At 36.3% G+C, this 19,186-nt stretch overlaps 1 protein-coding gene across 1 annotated transcript; it reads right to left on the reverse strand.

The window, feature by feature from the left end:
- Positions 1–7: 7 nt before the first annotated feature.
- LOC113277485 (UDP-glycosyltransferase 83A1-like) lies at positions 8–1,974 on the reverse strand. Its single transcript, XM_026526568.1, has 2 exons — positions 1,477–1,974; positions 8–1,386 (listed from the first exon to the last, which is right to left on the reverse strand). The coding sequence occupies exons 1-2, from the start codon at positions 1,943–1,945 to the stop codon at positions 485–487; spliced, it is 1,371 nt and encodes a 456-aa protein (XP_026382353.1). The 5' UTR covers positions 1,946–1,974; the 3' UTR covers positions 8–484.
- Positions 1,975–19,186: the final 17,212 nt, after the last annotated feature.

Consider the following 19,186-nt stretch of genomic DNA (forward strand, 5'->3'; position numbering starts at 1 on the left):
AGTCGTCACAATTCTATAATTAGAAACTTAACATACACTGGAACACAACTAACCACGTCAAGGGTCAGGATTGTTTCAATCATCTTGAAAGTGTGTAAATTGTCTATAAATGATTCTCTTCTAGTTGTAACCACAACAAGGAATCTTTTGTGCCTGAATTAAGTTCACAATATTTGTACCTGTTTGTCTTTGCTTTGTGGATTTACTTGAAAAACCATGAATAGCTAAACCAAGAGATTGATTACATGATATATTCTTTGTGAAGATCAATTTTGTGTTATGTCATCTTGATTGTTTACGCTGGAATTAGTGTTGCTGGCGGTGGCCGGTGACCATATAATATGTCAAAAGCTTTGCAATTTGACTCAGACCCGAGTCAGATTTTTGAGTTTGAGTGAACCACAAAAGCATAAACCACCTTATTTAGTTGCACAGCTAGAACACAGAAATAATGCTAATTCAAACTGCTTATCTTATAACAAAATTATTTGGGTGCAGCTGTGACACCACACTTGCCTTGACACTTTAGAGCTTCAACAAAGTTGAAGAAATTCTTTGATGAAGATCCACCTTCACTCGCACTCTCCATAGACAATTTCTTCAATTCTGCAACCCTTGTCTGTATTCCTTCATCAGCTATCAGTTCTTCCACCCTACTCTTAATTTCATTTCTTGATACAATCCCATTTCCATCTTTGTTTAACCTCAGTCCAGTTTTCCATACATCACATATATATGTGGTGTTATGGATCTGATCAGCAAAGTAGGGCCAACATAGAAACGGAATTCCAAACCTTAAACCATCCATAGTTGAGTTCCATCCACAGTGTGTCATAAAACAAGCAACAGAAGAGTGAGCCAAAACTTCCCTTTGAGGTGACCAATTTACGATCTTTCCTTTCTCTGTAAAACCATCAGGGTATGCAACGGTGGCGTCAGTCATATCAGATCGAACCACCAATAAAAACTGTCGACCTGTGAGATCTAGGCCGTGTACTAGTTCACTGAATTGATCCCTGTTTAAGGTTGTGATACTGCCGAAAGCAATGTATATAACTGAATTAACAGGTCGCGAATCAAGCCAGGTTAAGCAAGTTGAATCCTCCGCCCAAAACTGCCCCATGGTTTGATTGACCTCGCTACTTCCGACCAATGGACCAATTGTTCGTATGTATGGCAGTATATCACAAGCAGCAGGCTCGAGTTTGTCAAATGAGTTGCAGAGAACCCAGTCTGCAAGCTTTATAGATTTGCTGATACTGAAGCCCATGTGAAAGAGAAGTTTACCCATGCCTTGGTCGTAGGTGCGAATCCAAAGGAAGTCGTCAATGTTTATTTCAGGTAATGCAGGAGATATCTTGATCATTTCCTGTTTTAATGGTGTTCCTGTAAAATTAATTAAACTTTATACTTGGAAGTCTACTTAAAAACAGTAACTAGTGTTGTGAAAAAGTTAAAATCAAATATGCTGCTTACCATTCTCATCTATAATACCCGCCTCGATCAGCTTCGGAATGTGCAGTGTCATTGCCGTGACAGCCAAAGACGTGGGGCAAAACATTGCAATTTTTAATCCCATTTTCTTAGCAGGTTCATAAGCCCAATATACACCAGCATCAGCTATAACACAACTTACCTTCTCTTCACCGTTGTTACCACCATTAATCTTCATAACTAATTCTTCCAAATAATCTGAAGCCTTTTCCTGGTTTTGGTACTCTAATCCTTCAGGTCTCGAGACTATACGGATTCGATTAAGATCATTGCGAACCCCTTCTTTCGACGAAGATGATAAATTCGCAAGTAACTGTTTGTGTAAAGATTCTGTAATAGCAAATGTAACTTGGACTCCGTGATCAACTATTTTTTGTGAAACTTGCATCATTGGCATAACATGACCTTGTGCTGGCCATGGTAGCACCAAAACATGAGTTTGCTTCACCATTTATTCTCTCCCTCACTGAAATGAAATCTTTTTTGAGTTCTTTCTCTCAAACTTCTTATATCGAGTGTCTTTGATTGTTCCTTTTTAAGTTCGTGAAGTGGGATTGTAGTTCACTCATACACGGGTTCTATGAAGGACTCTTATGGTAAAGAAATATTTTTCTTTTTCCTCAATAAAGGAAATAAACCTATAAACATGCAGTAAAACAAAAATGCACAAGATGAATATTGATCAAAAAAAAAACAACAACACATGAGACAGATTTCACATGTGACCGAAAATGAAACCAAACCAACCCATCAATGATGAACATCTTCACGTAAAACCAAACTCTTATGTTAAGATGAATTATTCACGTCATCAACATCCTCAACTGACTGAAAATCCCCACTCTGATGTAGGAGTGAGTGAATCAAAATCCAGACCTCTGATACAATTACCTATTGATTGACCGATTCAACCGAAGCTGCTTCCCATCCCCCACTTTTATACACCAAAAAATCTGTCAGATTTTCTTGGAAATCTAACGCTTCCTTTCCTGAAATCAAGTTAAAAGCTAGGATGACTCACTAGCTAATTGGTTATGGAGGACCCATGTATGCGAAAGTTTTGACTTAGTAATCATGCTTGGCCAATGTCACTCATTATTGCCGATAACAAAAAGTTTGCAGAGTTAAACGTATTGGTCTCTGGTCCAATGTCGAGGCTCATAGGCGTGATGTCGGAACTTCGTTTACGGAATAGTTGTGCACTATTATCATACTTGGTCGTTAGCGAGAAAAATACACCTAAAATTTTTTAACAACAACTTACGTGGTTGGGCAAGTTTATCAAAGAAAAAAAGATAGGTTCCCTGTAATGATTTAAGAAAGACTACTCCTAACACTTGTCTGTTTACTCCTGACTCATCGGAGGCATCTATATCTTACTGAAATCACCTGATTCATCAGGATCTGACTCAATATGTTTGTTTTTGAGTTAGACCTGATTCATCTGACTCAAAAATATGTGAATCAGTGGCTTGGTCCCATGAGTCAGGGGTAGTAATTCCATACATGATTGAAACGAGTCCGAGTCAGGGGTCGAGTCAGATCAGACTCAAAATAGAAAACAAATGGTCTGACATGACTCAGATCCAGATGGCGAGTCAGATGCAAACAAACATGGTGTAAGACTTTTTAATTAAAGTTTTATTCGGAATTCTCACACCACAAGAGAATAAGCTAACTTTTTTTTTTCTCATTTAGTATGAATGTTTTTCGGTCTCTCTTGCTCCCTTATCACGGATAAGTGAACTGTGAACTTTATGATGCCTTAAACAGACTAGTGAAGAATCCCTTTTATAGGCTCTTGGTTGCGATATTGGTCGCTGAATTAAGAACCTATTCGGTGTTGTAAGTGTTAGAGCACTGCTCGGTCGAACTCGCAAGCGTTGTTATCTCAAGCTTGTTTGTCAAGTTTAGTTGCCAAAACCATAAGTTTTGATTTCTAGTCTACTTATAGCTAAGTCTCGGACTAGGATAGAAAGTGTAGTTGAGCTCTACGCTCCACGGCGTTCATCATGCAAAGACGAAGAACTACTCAAGGAACTGGTGGAACTTCATCGACTAAAAGGTATGTGGAGACTTGAACTTATCTATCACTCAAAAGTCTATTTACTATATCTCCTATCTTGAGACAAAAGTCGTATTGCTATATAGACTTCGATTATACACATTTGTTATTTCGAGCCGAGTTTATCTCGCTTATCTATTTCTCGAAATATGTGTTGGTAAGCTTTCGCTTTGGTCAAGTTCATCTTTACAAATGACAAAAGTCATGTTGGTTATTTCAATATCTTGAAAATTTCTTTAATGAAAAATAGTGTGTGAATAACCTCTATTTAACATCCTCTAAGAATGTTTCAGTGATTGAAATGAGAGTTTAGACTATATAACCTTGAATGGATATAAACATTGTATGTGAACTCATACTTGTGTCAGTCCAAAATCCTTGAACTAAAGTATGTGTACTTTACTGGTTCAGGATGTCCGGAAGCTAAGTCCGCCTACCCGTACGCTTACTTCCGGAAGTTCACATCCCGTGAATTTCTGCTGGAGTTTGTGAACTGAAAACAAACTCAATCCGGGTACTTAAGTATGCGTACCGGTATGCATACTTGAGTGGGTTATTTCCTAAAAACGGTTTATTCATGAACTAAGACTTATATAAACTTAGGAATGCATATTTGCAAACCGTGGCTATAATGTTCATGAATCGAGAGTGAATCAAAATGGTTTTTGTTTCGATTGTGTCTTATATACTTCTATGAGATCTAAGCAATTGAACAACTCTCTAACTACTTCTTATGAGTCATTTGAACTAGTTATGGTGAAGATGAATAAGGTTGATATGAAAGTGATCATATGGCTAACCGTTGGTTAACTACTGTTGAACCAACTAGGTGTACACGTTTAGGTACGGTTACACAAACCTAAATGAACGTGCATTTCATTTGTGTATAACAAGCTAAGATTCGATCTAACGGTTGAAAGATATTAGCTTGAATCTAATCAGGTTTTCATCTAACGGGTGAATATTGAATGCTTTGTTACCAAGGTAGCATTGATTGCAAACCCTAATTCGAAGACTATATAAAGGAGAACTCTAACAACTGGGAAACCTAATCCCCACACCTCCTGTGTGATCCTAGTTGTATAAGCTAGAGTTAATTCTCCTTTAACCTTAGGTTTCTATCGAGACCCTGTAGTTTAACGACTTGAAGACTTCATTGAGATTGTGAAGCCAGACCCAACTATTTTCTCTGAAGTTGCATAATCTAATCTTGTTGTTTCTATCATATTGAGTACAATTGTAAAATTGGCTCGAGATTAATTTCTCCGATAGGCAAGATAGAAAAGTAGTCATAAACATCTTCGTCTCATCGTTTGTGATTCCACTAGTCGATTAAGATTATTGTGACGTGATTGATATTTCTAGGCTGTTCTTCGGCAATATAAGACCGGTATATCAATTGGTTCCTGTTCACCTTGATTTATCAAAAGATGGAACAAAACTTGTAGGTAATTCTATGGGAGACGGATTTATCTATTCCTGTAGACTTTTCTGTATGATACAGATTTATTTATTAAATTCTTCGACTTTGGGTCGTAGCAACTCTTAGTTGTGGGTGAGATCAGCTAAGGGAATCAAGTACGTAGTATCCTGCTGAGATCAGAGACGTAAGGAGCGCAACTGTACCTTGGATCAGTGTGAGATTGATTGGGGTTCAACTACAGTCCAGACCGAAGTTAGTTTGTAGTAGGCTAGTGTATGTAGCGGCTTAATACAGTGTGTGTTCAATCTGGACTAGGTCTCGGGGTTTTCTGCATTTGCGTTTTCATCGTTAACAAAATTTCTGGTGTCTGTGTTATTTCTTTTCTGCATTATATTTTGTTACATAATTGAAATATCACAGGTTGTTCGTTTAATCGATCAATTGGTAAATCTAACCTTTGGTTGTTGATTGAAATTGATTGATCCTTGAACATTGGTCTTTGGTATCGTTCAAGTTAATTTATTTTGTATTCAATTAGACTCGCATATTGCTATTTGCTTGAGTAAGTATTGAATCGAGAAATTGAGATATAACTTCTTGATTTACTTTTCTTAAGATTGAGTCTGACTGATTCTCTTGAAAGTATATTGGAGTTAGTCCATACAGATTGCTAAGCGAAATATTGGGTGAGGTTGTTAGACCCCCACTTTTTTAATTGGTATCAGAGCAGGCAAAAACGTTTAAAGACCTTATAAGTATGTGTTTGTAGCGATCTGACTCTATGGACAAAAATTCTATCTCCATAAACGTACCACTAGTCTTCGGATCAAACTACTGATGGTGGAAAATCGATATGCATGCTTTTCTTCAAGCTCGTGATTTTCAAACATGGGTACGTGTTGTTAATGGCTATGATCCTCCGGTTAATACATAAGGCGATGTATCTATACCTAAGGATATTGGTAGATATAGTCCAGAAGAAATCCTTGCTGCAAAGCAAAATACTGACGGCTTAAATGTTATCATACATGTCATTACCCCAGATCTTCAGCACCATGTGACTACGTGCATAAAGTCTAAAGAAGCCTGTGATATCTTAGAAACCGTATTTGAAGGGAATACATGTGAAAAGAAGCTAGGCTTCTAAACCTAAATTATGATTGGGAAAACCTTCGTATGGCAGATGAAGATTCATTTGATGAGTTTAATCACAAAGTGTCTGAAATTGTTAATGCATCCTTTGCATTGGGTAAGACTATACCTGAAAAGGACATTGTGATGAAAATTCTCAGATCGCTGCCATCCAGATACGATTCTAAGAAGCATGCCATCATTGAAGGAAATAACCTTGATGATCTTTCCGGAAATATTCTAATTGGAAAGTTAAAAATTCTTGATCTTAATCAGAACACAGTCAGGACTTCTGCGTTCAACGTTGTGACCAATGCAAGTGAATCTTCTAACTTGTCTTGGGCTGATGAATGTTATTCGGATCATGTTGATTTTGATAAATCACTGATAACAAAAAAAGATCAAGGATTTTGTAAAAAGAATAAAAAGATGTGATAAACGTCTCTCTCCAGTTAATGCTTCAGATGATTCAATACAAGAAAAATCTTCCCTGGGTGTCAACGTCTTGGATGCTTCTGATGTGTGCAATGAACTTTCAGCTCTTGCAGCAGATACCCCCACCTACTCAATTTCTGATTCAGAGTTTGAGTATGACACGGAGATTTGTGATTTCTTGAATAAAAGTAGAGAGATTCACCCAGAAAATCTTCAACTAAAGGCTTCGTTGAAGAAACTCGAATCATCGCTTCAGGTGAAAAATCTTGAGATAGATTGTCTTAATGATGAATTCACCAGAACCGTGTCTCTAAAGGAAAAAGAGATTAATACTCTTAAGAATGACCTGCAAAGGTTATCCGGAATTTCTGACAAAATCTCAGCAATGTTATTTGGTCAGAAGTTCTTTGGAAACACAAATGGTTTGGGGTTTAAAAGCAAAACTGTAAACACAAATAACTCTCTTGCTCCAACTAATGCTGGAACAGTGTATGTTGAGTGTTGTGATAAACATAAGGCAATTCAACAGAACAAAAAATCTTTACTGATTTGTTCGTTTTGTGGAAATGCAAATCATGTTCAAAGTATGTGTTGGAGATTCAAGAGGAACAACAAAAGAATTACCAAACTTCAGGAGAACATGCAGAAGAATCTGGAATTCAAAAATAATAATATTTTTCAAGATGAATCTGGCGTTAGATGATCAACAAGATTTTCATAAAAAATCCAGAAATTCCACATTCAGACGAGGTAAAAAATATGTTTATACAACAAACCTTGATAAGCCACTAGTTGGTAAAAGATGTGAGCATTCGACTCACTTCGTCACTGTCTAATACCAGTGATGTTCGCATCCTCATCTTTAGCTTGAGAAAATGAGGCTTGCATTAAAAGTGTCTCAAGTCCTTGTATTTGTGTTTTCTTTTCTTATTTTGTAAGAAAATATTATCCTAATAATTCAGATAATGGATAATAAACCATGAAAATATTCTCCTAATAAAATATTCTCTTTTCTTATTTTCTAGGGTTTTAGTGGCCATAAGTCTATTTATAATTATTTGTGATCAAGTCCTTCATCTCTTTTCCCCTTGAAAGATACAGTTTCATGGCTCCTGTAACTAGAGGTACCACTAAAAGGGATGCAGTCGAAGCAATTAATGTGTATCTATGTGAAGGGGTCACTTCCTCAAGGAAGAAGAAAGAGAGATCTACAAATGATGGAGAAGGTTCTTCCTCTAACTGCCTCTTCTCAGTTTGGCACTTTGATAAGGACTTTAGAGGTATGATGAAAGACTTCATCATCAAAAGAAATGATTTAAAATCTCAAATTGTTTCGTCTTTAGAAAAGATAACTCACTATGAGAAATGTTGTATCTAACAAAGAACACCTTGCGTGAGATAAAAATAGAACTTAGTGAGTTGACTGATATTTCGGAAGATTTAGAGGAATTGAACGATCCCATAATCAATGGGTTTTTCAATAATGAGAAGGAATTCTCGGTAGATGCTGTGAGAAAGATCTATAATGTCTAGGAAATCTTCTTATGAGAATTTTATTCTTGTGATTTTAAGAAGAATAACTGGAGTTTGGAATAGCTATTATTGTGATTACACATAGCTATGTCCAACGATTTTCATCTTCAATGTTTTTAAATTTATTTGTTTAAATTCTAAAGTCTGTTTGGAAGATGATTTTTGCAGTATTAATATTTATGGTTTTATATATTGAAAATTGTTATGGGATATGTGCATCTGCATCCGTGAACTATGATTGTCCCATACGTGGTCAAAAGTTAAGTCTGTCGTATGTCGATATGCAAGTATTGATAGAAGATTGAATGGACTTTCGACAAACAAAAGTTAACCCTTTTATGTCATTATGCAAATATTGATGGAGGAAAGGATGGGCTTTTGTTTACAAAGATTAAGTATATTATATGTCATTGTACAAATAGTGATGAAAGATTGAATGAATCTTTGTTTATTCCGCAGTATTGATCTTCCATGATCCATATTTCTTATGTATATATTGTGCGGCTCCGTAAGTTCTCTTATGTTGGGCATTTCCGATTAAATTAATCATGGGTTCTCTTGTGGTTAATTTAATTGAGTATTTTGGATACAAATTCATGTTTCATGTGATTTGTAATGTCCAAAGAAATCCTTCTTTTCTTGTGAAAGTAAGGTTGCTCTTGTTGTTCTTTCGGGAATGACATTTTATGGGGGAGAGTTCTTAATTGAACTTGTGCTTAATTGCCAAATTTTTGTGGGGAGTGCGGTTGTGGAATATTATAGGGGTTATCTTGTATCTTTATAAACTTCTTGATGAATGCATTTAGTTTCGGCTATATGATTGCATCTAAAAAGTTGATATGTGCTTTCTTTTATTGACAAAAAAGGGGAGAATTAATGTGTACTTCACACTACAAATACATATGGTTTTCGAATCATTATGTAAGGGGGACTGGTTTTCATGTGAGATGGAATATTGACTAAGGGGGAGTGATACCTATCACCATAGTATTGTTGTCAAAGTTGTGATACAATTGAACTTTGATGATGTGTAATAATACTATGACACTGTGTAACAATGATTGAGAGATTTTTTTTTTTCTCATTGTTATGGATACGGATCTTCAATAAAATTGGGGGAGATTGTTAGAGAACTGCTCGGTCAAACTTGTAAGCGTTGATATCTCAAGTTTGTTTGTCAAGTTTAGTTGCCAAAACTATAAGTCTTGATTTCTAGTCTACTTATAGTTGAGTCTCGGACTAGGATAAAAAGTGTAGTTGAGCTCTAGACTCCACGGAGTTCATCATGCAAAGACGAAGAACTACTCGAGGAACTGGTGGAACTTCATCGACTAAAAGGTATGTGGAGACTTGAACTTATCTATCACTCAAAAGTATATCTACTTTATCTCCTATCTTGAGACAAAAGTCGTATTGCTATATAGACTTCGATTATACACATTTGTTATTTCGAGCCGAGTTTATCTCGCTTATCTATTTCTCGAAATATGTGTTGGTAAGATTTCGCTTTGGCCAAGTTCATCTTTACAAATGACAAAAGTCATGTTGGTTATTTCAATATCTTGAAAATTTCTTTAATGAAAAATAGTGTGTGAATAACCTCTATTTAACATCCTCTAAGAATGTTTCAATGATTGAAATGAGAGTTTAGACTATATAACCTTGAATGGATATAAATATTGTATGTGAACTCATACTTTTGTAAGTCCAAAATCCTTGAACTAAAGTATGCGTACTTTACTGGTTCAGGATGTCCGGAAGCTAAGTCCGCCTACCCGTACGCTTACTTCCGGAAGTTCACATCCCGTGAATTTCTGCTGGAGTTTGTGAACTGAAAACAAACTCAATTCGGGTACTTAAGTATGCGTACCGGTATGCATACTTGAGTGGGTTATTTTCTAAAAACGGTTTATTCATGAACTAAGACTTATATAAATAAAGAAATGCATATGCAAACCATGGCTATAATGTTCATGAATCGATTCGAGTGAATCTAAATGGTTTTTGTTTCGATTATGTCTTATATACTTCTATGATATCTAAGCAATCGAACAACTCTCTAACTAGTTCTTATGAGTCATTTGAACTAGTTATGGTGAAGATGAATAAGGTTGATATGAAAGTGCTCATATGGCTAACCATTGGTTAACTACTGTTGAACCAACTAGGTGTACACGTTTAGGTACGGTTACACAAACCTAAATGAACATGCATTTCATTTGTGTATAACAAGCTAAGATTCGATCTAACGGTTGAAAGATATTAGCTTGAATCTAATCAGGTTTTCATCTAACGGGTGAATATTGAATGCTTTGTTACCAAGGTAGCATTGATTGCAAACCCTGATTCGAAGACTATATAAAGGAGAACTCTAACAACTGGGAAACCTAATCCCCACACCTCCTGTGTGATCCTAGTTGTATAAGCTAGAGTTAATTCTCCTTTAATCTTAGGTTTCTATCGAGACCCTGTAGTTTAACGACTTGAAGACTTCATTAGAATTGTGATGCCAGACCCAACTATTTTCTCTGTAGTTGCGTGATCTGATCTTGATGTTTCTATCGTATTGAGTACAATTGTAAAATTGGCTCGAGATAAATTTCTCCGATAGGCAAGATAGAAAAGTAGTCACAAACATATCCATCTCATCGTTTGTGATTCCACAATATCTTGTTTCGCTAGTCGATTAAGATTATTGTGAGGTTATTTATATTTCTAGGCTGTTCTTCGGGAATATAAGACCGATATATCAATTGGTTCATGTTCACCTTGATTTATCAAAATACGGAACAAAACTCGTAGGTAATTTTGTGGGAGACAAATTTATCTATTGTTGTAAACTTTTCTGTGTGATACAGATTTGTTTATTAAAGTCTTCGAATTTGGGTCGTAGCAATTCTTATTTGTGGGTGAGATCAACTTAGGGAATCAAGTACGTAGTATCCTACTGGGATCAGAGACGTAAGGAGCGCAACTGTACCTTGGATCGGTGTGAGATTGGTTGGAGTTCAACTACAGTCCAGACCGAAGTTAGTTTGTAGTAGGCTAGTATCTGTAGAGGATTAATACAGTGTGTGTTCAATCTGGACTAGGTCCCACGGTTTTTCTGCATTTGCGGTTTCCTCGTTAACAAAATTTCTGGTGTCTGTGTTATTTCTTTTCCGCATTATATTTTGTTATATAATTGAAATATCACAGGTTGTGCATTGAATCGATCAATTGGTAAATCCAACCTTTGGTTGTTGATTGAAATTGATTGATCCTTGAACATTGGTCTTTGGTACCGTTCAAGTTAATTTCTCTTCTATTCAATTAGACTCGCAGAATGCTATTTGCTTGAGTAAGTATTGAATCCAGAAAATGAGATATAATTCCTTGATATACTTTTCTTAAGATTGAGTCTGACTGATTCTCTTGAAAGTATATTGGAGTTAGCCCATACATATTGCTAACCGAAATATTGGGTGAGGTTGTTAGACCCCACTCTTTCAGTAAGAAAATAACTTTATCGTGGGAGTCTAATATGTAGGTACGTTTAACGTGGTCAAATCCAGTGTAGCTTTGTTTTGGTAAACAAAAGCTACTCCATGTACATTGAGATAATGGCAGTTTTCCAACCGTGTATTGACTATCAACGTAGTAGTAGTTCCATGAAAGAATAGCTCCACGAATCTTCACCTTGTCTCAATTTTTGTGCCAACTTAGTCCCAAATTTCTTAATTTCTAATAATGTTTATGATATTTGAGCAATGCTCAAACTTGACTATTATTTCCATTTTGGTCATCATGTCTGTTTGATTCTCGTGAGTGCTAGTCTTCTGAAGAGAAATCTCACCGACGTTGAAAAATCTCTCGAATAAAGTGAAATCGAACATCATGTGCTTGTCAATGCATGGTGAACTTGATTCTTTGCTAAATGTATACTCCCTCCGCTCCCTATTAAGTGACCTAGTTCAAGTTTGTACAATTTTTAAGGTAAGCAAGAGGAAAAGTATTTTTAAGCACTTTTTACAATTATACCTTTATGGATAATAAATAGTGAAATTTTGAAATGATTTATCTCTCAAACTACACCATGAATGTTTGCAAACTTCGTACCATTGAAAAGCATTTTAAAATGCCTACGTAGCGAATACAAGCATGACTATCAAATTATGCAAATTTCTTATATTTCTTATAATCTATTAAAAGGATAATTTTAGAAATATCTCATTGTTTAGTGATATAGGTCATTTAATGGTGGGACAAAATTTAAAAGTAACTAGGTCACTTATTAGTGGGACGGAGGGAGTATCACTTTAGATATCACAGTAGAATTCTATATTGTCTTGAGAAATTCTTACATCATCAACCGAACTTTGTAACCACAAAGCTTCCTTGGAAGCCTCTTTAACTGCCAGATGTTATGCTTTTCTTGTAGATAAAGCAACTGTTGAATGCAACATAGATCACCAATGAGATGGACCAACGACAAAAGCAAACACATAGTCTATTATAGACTGTCGTTTATCCAAGTCACCCACGTAATCTGAATACAGATAACCTAGATATAAGAACCCAAATCGGCATCTCTCTGATACACTAAACCAACATCCAATGTGCCACACAGAAATCGCAATATCCATTTCACATTCAAGTGTTCTTTCGTAGGGTTAGCCATATGCCTAGTACCATGCTGACTACTTGTGAAATATTTGGACGAGTGCAAACCATTGCATACATAAGACTACCTACCGCACTCGCATAAAAAACCTTGTTCATGTAATTATATTCCTCTTTGTTGATGGAGACTAGGGGTGTCAACGGTACCTATCGAAATGGTAAGTAGCTCAGTCGTTACCGTTACCGAAAATTTCTATTGGAATTCTGATACCGATAATTTCTGGCAGAATTCTCAAAATCCTTACCGATACCGTTTCGTTAATATTGTCGGATATCGGTAAAATTACCGATAAATACCGTTACCTGACAGGTTTTTACATAACCTCTTTTTCACACTCAAATTCCGTTCAAAATAAAAAGTTTTCAGTTCAAAATCCGTGCCAAACCCAAAGTAAACACATACAAATGTTCCAAAATTGTTTAGCTACATGATCTTGCAAAAAAAGAAAAAACACAAAGAAATTTAAAAACAGTTGCATCCTAAAGGTGATAACGGTTTGATAGCTTTATACACTATCGGTATCGGTAATTAACCAAATGGTATGTGCCTCAGCCGATACTGTTTCGTTAAGATAATAATCACTAATAAAATTCCGCTACCGACTTTTGATAACTGTTATGTCGGCAAATTACCTATAGGAACCCAGTTTATCGGTAACGGCTATTGGTTTTCGGTATCCCATTGACAACCCTAATGAAGACACATTCGCATGTAATTTAATATAAGATGTCAAAGGAGCGGTAACAAACTTTGAGTTTTTCATCCCAAAACATTCTACAACCTTTTGTAGATATTGCCTTTGAATAAGGCGCATGCATCATTTACTTGTGTCTCTAAGAATTTTCATCCCAAATTTTTTCTGTGGACCTATATCTTTCATTTCAAACTCTCTACCAAATTCAAACTTGAGCCTATTATTTTCCCCCATGATCATAGTAGTAATAAGCATATCATCATCATAAAGAATTAAGAAAATAAAAGAACCATCTTGTATTCTCATTAAATATACAAAGTGATCAAATTCACTTAGCGTAAATCCCCGATAAAGCATGAAGTTATAGAATCTTAAGTACCGTTATCAAGGCGACTGCTTTAATCCATACAAAGATTTTTTTAAATTGCATACCAAGTTTTATTTACCAACAACTATATAACTTTGAGGTTATGACATGTATATTTTCTTCTTTTAAGTATCCATGTAAGAATGCAATGTCAATGTCAAGTTATTTTAACTCAAGGTCAAAATACCCCACCATAGCCGAAATGACCCAAATAGAAGTATGTTTTACCACCGGGAAAAGATTTCATGGTAATCAACACCTTTCAGTTGTGCATAACTATTACCTACTACTCTCGCCTTATGTCGTACACCATCGTTGGAGCTCGACACACCATCTTTTTTGGAAAAAACCCACTTACTGTTACTTGTTTCTTAGGTAACGGTATAAATTTCCAATTATGATTTTTATGAAGAGACTGCATTTCCTCTTCCATAGAAAATTTTCAATCCTCCACACAAGGATCCCTTAGCGTCTCTTTGTAATTATAAGGCACTTCATCAAACATTGTTAATGCAAAAGCCATGGTGTCTTGTAATCGTGTTGGTTTCATAATAACTCTTCTTAGTCTATCGCGTGCAATCGATAGTTGTTTTTGTTGTTGTTCTAGGTTCACTTTATTAGGAATCGCCTCATCTATAAATGTACTTTGCTGTATTTCTTCACTTATAGTATCATCTGGAATATCAAGATCCGAAACTTGATATCCACTCTATCTACTTAGCTCCACCCGCGAGTCAACCATACCGAATGATAACATCGATAACTCATCAAAAGTAACATCTCTGATCGCTACAAATGTTCCCATCTCCAGAAACCAAAACTTGTATCCCTTAACACCTCTTTGATATCCCAAGAAACTACCTTTATTGGATCTTAGTTCAAATTTATTATTCTGCACATGAAAATATGCAATACATCAAAAGATTTTAGGAGAATTTAACAAAACTTTTTTATTGGACCATAACTCATATGAAATCTTGCATTTTAAAGCCCTTGATGTTGATATGTTAATGAGAAAACATGCAGTATTCGACGTACCTTCCCAAAACTCTCCACCCAATTTATCACTGGTTAGCATACACCGTATTCTTTCCAATAAGGTGTAATTCATTCTTTCCGCCGCCCCATTCTGTTGAGGTGTCATTTTCACTGTAAAGTGCCTTTCGATGCCTTCTTTATAACAATACTCTATAAACTGATTACATTTATATTCCCCATCATCATCCGAACAAAGATATTTGAGTTTCCCGCCGGTCTGCTTTTTGGTCATCGCTTTCCACTTTAAGAATATATCAAAGATGATAGAGCATAGCTCGTTCGACCTCGCATGCGTTGCTATCTCAAGCATGTTTGTCAATGTTAGTGATCAAAACTATAAGTCTTGATTTCTAGCCTACATAGCTAAGTCTCGGACTAGGATAGAAAAGTGTAGTTGAGCTCAAGGACTTCATGGAGATTCATCATATAAGGACGAAGATCTATACAAGGAATCGTGGAACTTCATCAACAAAAAGGTATGTGGAGACTTGAACTTATCTATCACTCAAAAGTCTATCTATTCATTCTCCTACTTCTTATGAGACAAAAGTCGTATGCTATATAGACTAGATCATACACATTTGACATTTCGAGCTGAGCATTCATTGCTTATCTTTTATCTCGAAATCGTGTATTGGTAAAGCGTTTCGCTTTGATCAAGTTTATCTTCACCTAGTGACGAAAGTCATGAAAAGTTTCAATGACTTTGAGAATTGCTCTGACGTGAATCGGTCTGTGAATAACGGCTACATAGTGTCTTCTGAGAATGTCTCAATGATTGAAATGAGAGTTTATATTACATAACCATGTATTCCTTGAACCGAAGTTTTTGAACTTTGTTGATCAAGAGAAATCGAGAGGATTATGGAATTGGCTTGCCAAGTCCGCGGACCCAGTTTGCAGACTCAGTCCGCGAACTGTCGGAAGTTCTCGACCGAGAATTTCAGCTGGATTTTTCCAAAACTCGTTTGTGTGCTAAGTCCGCGAACCCAATCCGCGAACTGGCGGAAGTTCTCTTTCTGAGAATTTCTGCTGAGTTTGCAAAACTCAACCGATTAACTTAAGTCCGCGAAATTGTTTGTGAAATTAAGAGGTTATGATCTAAAGATGTGCTCTGAACATGAAACATTAAATTATTAAGGAATGCTTTATACAAACCGTGGCTATAATGTTCATGAGCCGAATCAATCGAATCGAATCATCTTTGTTTCAATTGTGTCTTGTGTAGTTACATAAGATCTCATAGCAATTGAACAACTCTTTAACTAGTTCATTTGAGTCAATTGAACTAGTTATGGTGAAGAAGAACAAGGTTGATATTAAATGCTCATATGGTTAACCTTTTGGGTTACTATATTGAACCAACATACACGTACACGTTTGGGCATGGTTTTCACAAACCCAGTAAACGTTTACCCAAGTGTGTGTGACAAGCTAAGTTTTCGATCTAACGGTTGAGAAATATTAGCTTGAAATTAAATAAGGTTTTATCTAACGGTGAATAAGGATTGATTTGTACCTAAGGCAAAACCCTGATTTGAAGGCTATATAAAGGATACATCTAGCATTGTGCAAAACTAATACCCACACGTCTGTGTGCTACTAGTGCGCCCGCTAGAGTCGATCTCCATTAACCTTTGATTTTCTTCTCTAAAATCAGGTTAACGACTTAAAGACTTCATTGGGATAGTGAAGCCAGACCGATACCACTTTATCGTAGTTGTGTGATCTGATATTGCATCTTCTATCGTACGAGTACAATCTATTGATTGGCTTGAGATCGTGAGAGTTCTCCGATAGGAAAGATAAAGAAGTCACAAACATCTTCGTCTCACTGTTTGTGATTCCTCGACAAACCACCTGTGTAGTCAGGAAGGATTGTAGAGAGGTGATTGATTAATCTAGGATGTTCTTCGGGAATATAAGACCGGATTATCAATTGGTTCCTGTTCACCTTGATTTTATATCTTAAGACGGAACAAAACCTAGGGTTTATCTGTGGGAGACAGATTTATCCTTTGATAGACTTTTATGTGTGAGCAGATCTGTTTATTATCAAGTCTGTAATTTTGGGTTGCAGAAACTCTTGGTTGTGGGTGAGATCAGCCAAGGGAATCAAGTGCGTAGTATCCTGCTGGGATCAGAGGCGTAGGAGTACAACTATACCTTGGATCGGTGGGAGACTGACTGGGGTTCAACTATAGTCCAGTCCGAAGTTAGTTTGCAGTAGGCTAGTGTCTGTAGCGGCTTAGTACAATGTGTATTCAATCTGGACTAGGTCACGGGGTTTTTCTGCATTTGCGGTTTCCTCGTTAACAAAATTTATGGTGTCTGTGTTATTTCTTTTCCGCATTATATTTTATATAATTGAAATAATACAGGTTGTGCGTTCGTGATCATCAATTGGAAATCCAACCTTTGGTTGTTGATTGATATTGATTGATCCTTGGACATTGGTCTTTGGTACCGTCCAAGTATTCCTTGTATTTAATAAAGACTCGCTATTGTTTTTAGCTTGAGTAAAAATAAAATCAAGAGAGGGATATTAACTCCTTGAGATACTTTTATCTAGATTGAGTCAGACTGTCTAGCTGATTCTGTAGCAAAGTGTTTCAGAGTTAGTCCATACAGATTGCTAAGCGAAATATTGGGTGGTGTTGTTAGACCCCCGCTTTTTCAATTGGTATTAGAGCAGGCAAACACGTTTAAGACCTAACAAGTCTGTGTTTGTGGCAATCTGAGTCTGTGGACAGAATCTCATACGCATACCAAAATGCCTTCTAAAGCTGTCAACTTTGTCAAGTGTCTCGGAAATACCTCAAAGGGTCACTCCTTAGATGATTCTTCCGAATCCCGAGGTACGAAGACTGTTCCATCTTGTGTTGGTCATTCTTCCTCCAATGAGACTTTGGACATAATGGAAAAAGCTGAAATGGAGCTCACCAGAATTTCAAAAATTCTACAGAGTTTGTTGATCTCAAGGATCATGTACAACTCATGGATGAATTCGAAAAGTCTATTGATCGTGAACAAGTACTCTACAACATTATAGGGTCATTCTCTAAGGAAATTGAGAAACTTCTTCAAGAAAACAATATACAACGTGAAAAGATTTTTGATCTTGAAAAGCTGGTCAAAGAAGGCTCAATTAGAGAAAATTGTTTGATCAAGACGCATTCATCCGATTTAGACAAACTTCGTGTTGAGAAGGAGAAACTTGAAGTATCGCTTGTCTTAGCCCATGGACAGTACAAATCCTTTGAAAAGGAAAACTCTGTTTTAAAGAAAAATTCTTCTGCACATTCTCATGAGTTACTGTACATAATGAAATTTTCTCCAGAAGAAGATTGTGTCAAGAAAAGTTCTCATAACTTACAATCTTCTCCGGTGGCTGTGAAGTTTAAACAAGTACCAGTTGTTGCTTCTCCTCTACGAATATGTACCTTCTGTGGAAAAGGAAATCACTATGCTATCCATTGTTTTGCTAAAAAGAAACGTGTTTCTGAACTTCACAAGTTGCTTCTTTCTACTGTCAATGGAGTAAATAGTCGGACGACTACTACAGTGAAGGTCCCTTTCACAGGAAACCAGGCATCTTATAAAAATGATCTCTCTCCTAGAAATCATTACAGGACATTTTTAAATTCTCGTGCTACCAATGAAAGTATGTCCTATACTTATAAGAACGAATCTGATAAATCTAAGTCTAATGTGTGGAGACGAGTTTCGGAAAATCCCCCAGAACCTATTTCTAGAGGTCCTAGACTTTGTCATCAGAAAGGTTTTTCTCCTATGATTCCCAGAAAGACTGCGAGACACACCGTTTTTCCTGGAAGCTACGGTAAAAGGACAAGAATAAGATATCCTAGAGAAAATTACAACTATTCTCTCATAACCTATGGAGAGACTATGTCTCCCTCTGCTATCTAGCAGCAGAATGTTCTATCCTTGTGTCTAACTTGAGAGATACAAGGATGAGGATTTGAGAGATTCTCAAGTATTGTGCTATATTTTCTCTAGGTTGTATATCCCTTGTTGTAATGATCTTCTCTAGTCTCTTTTTATTTCTGTCACTTTTGATCTTTTGGGATGGTGAACGCTTTGGAAGCTGCACAATATCTGTCTTTAGAGCCATTTTGGTCGGCCCGCGAACGCTCATATATCCTCAAGGAAATCTAGGGTTTCTAGCCAGAGCATTCACGAACATATATAAATTTTATATGTGTTTCATTTTTCTTCAGAAAGAAGCTCTATGGAAACTGTTCCCAAAGAAGAAGTTACCCCTATGGTTGAGGATGATCTTAAAGGATGTGATTCTGGTCAAGAGTTTATACGGAAGAAGA

This window comes from Papaver somniferum, chromosome 5, assembly GCF_003573695.1.
Source record: "Papaver somniferum cultivar HN1 chromosome 5, ASM357369v1, whole genome shotgun sequence".
NCBI lineage: Eukaryota > Viridiplantae > Streptophyta > Magnoliopsida > Ranunculales > Papaveraceae > Papaver > Papaver somniferum.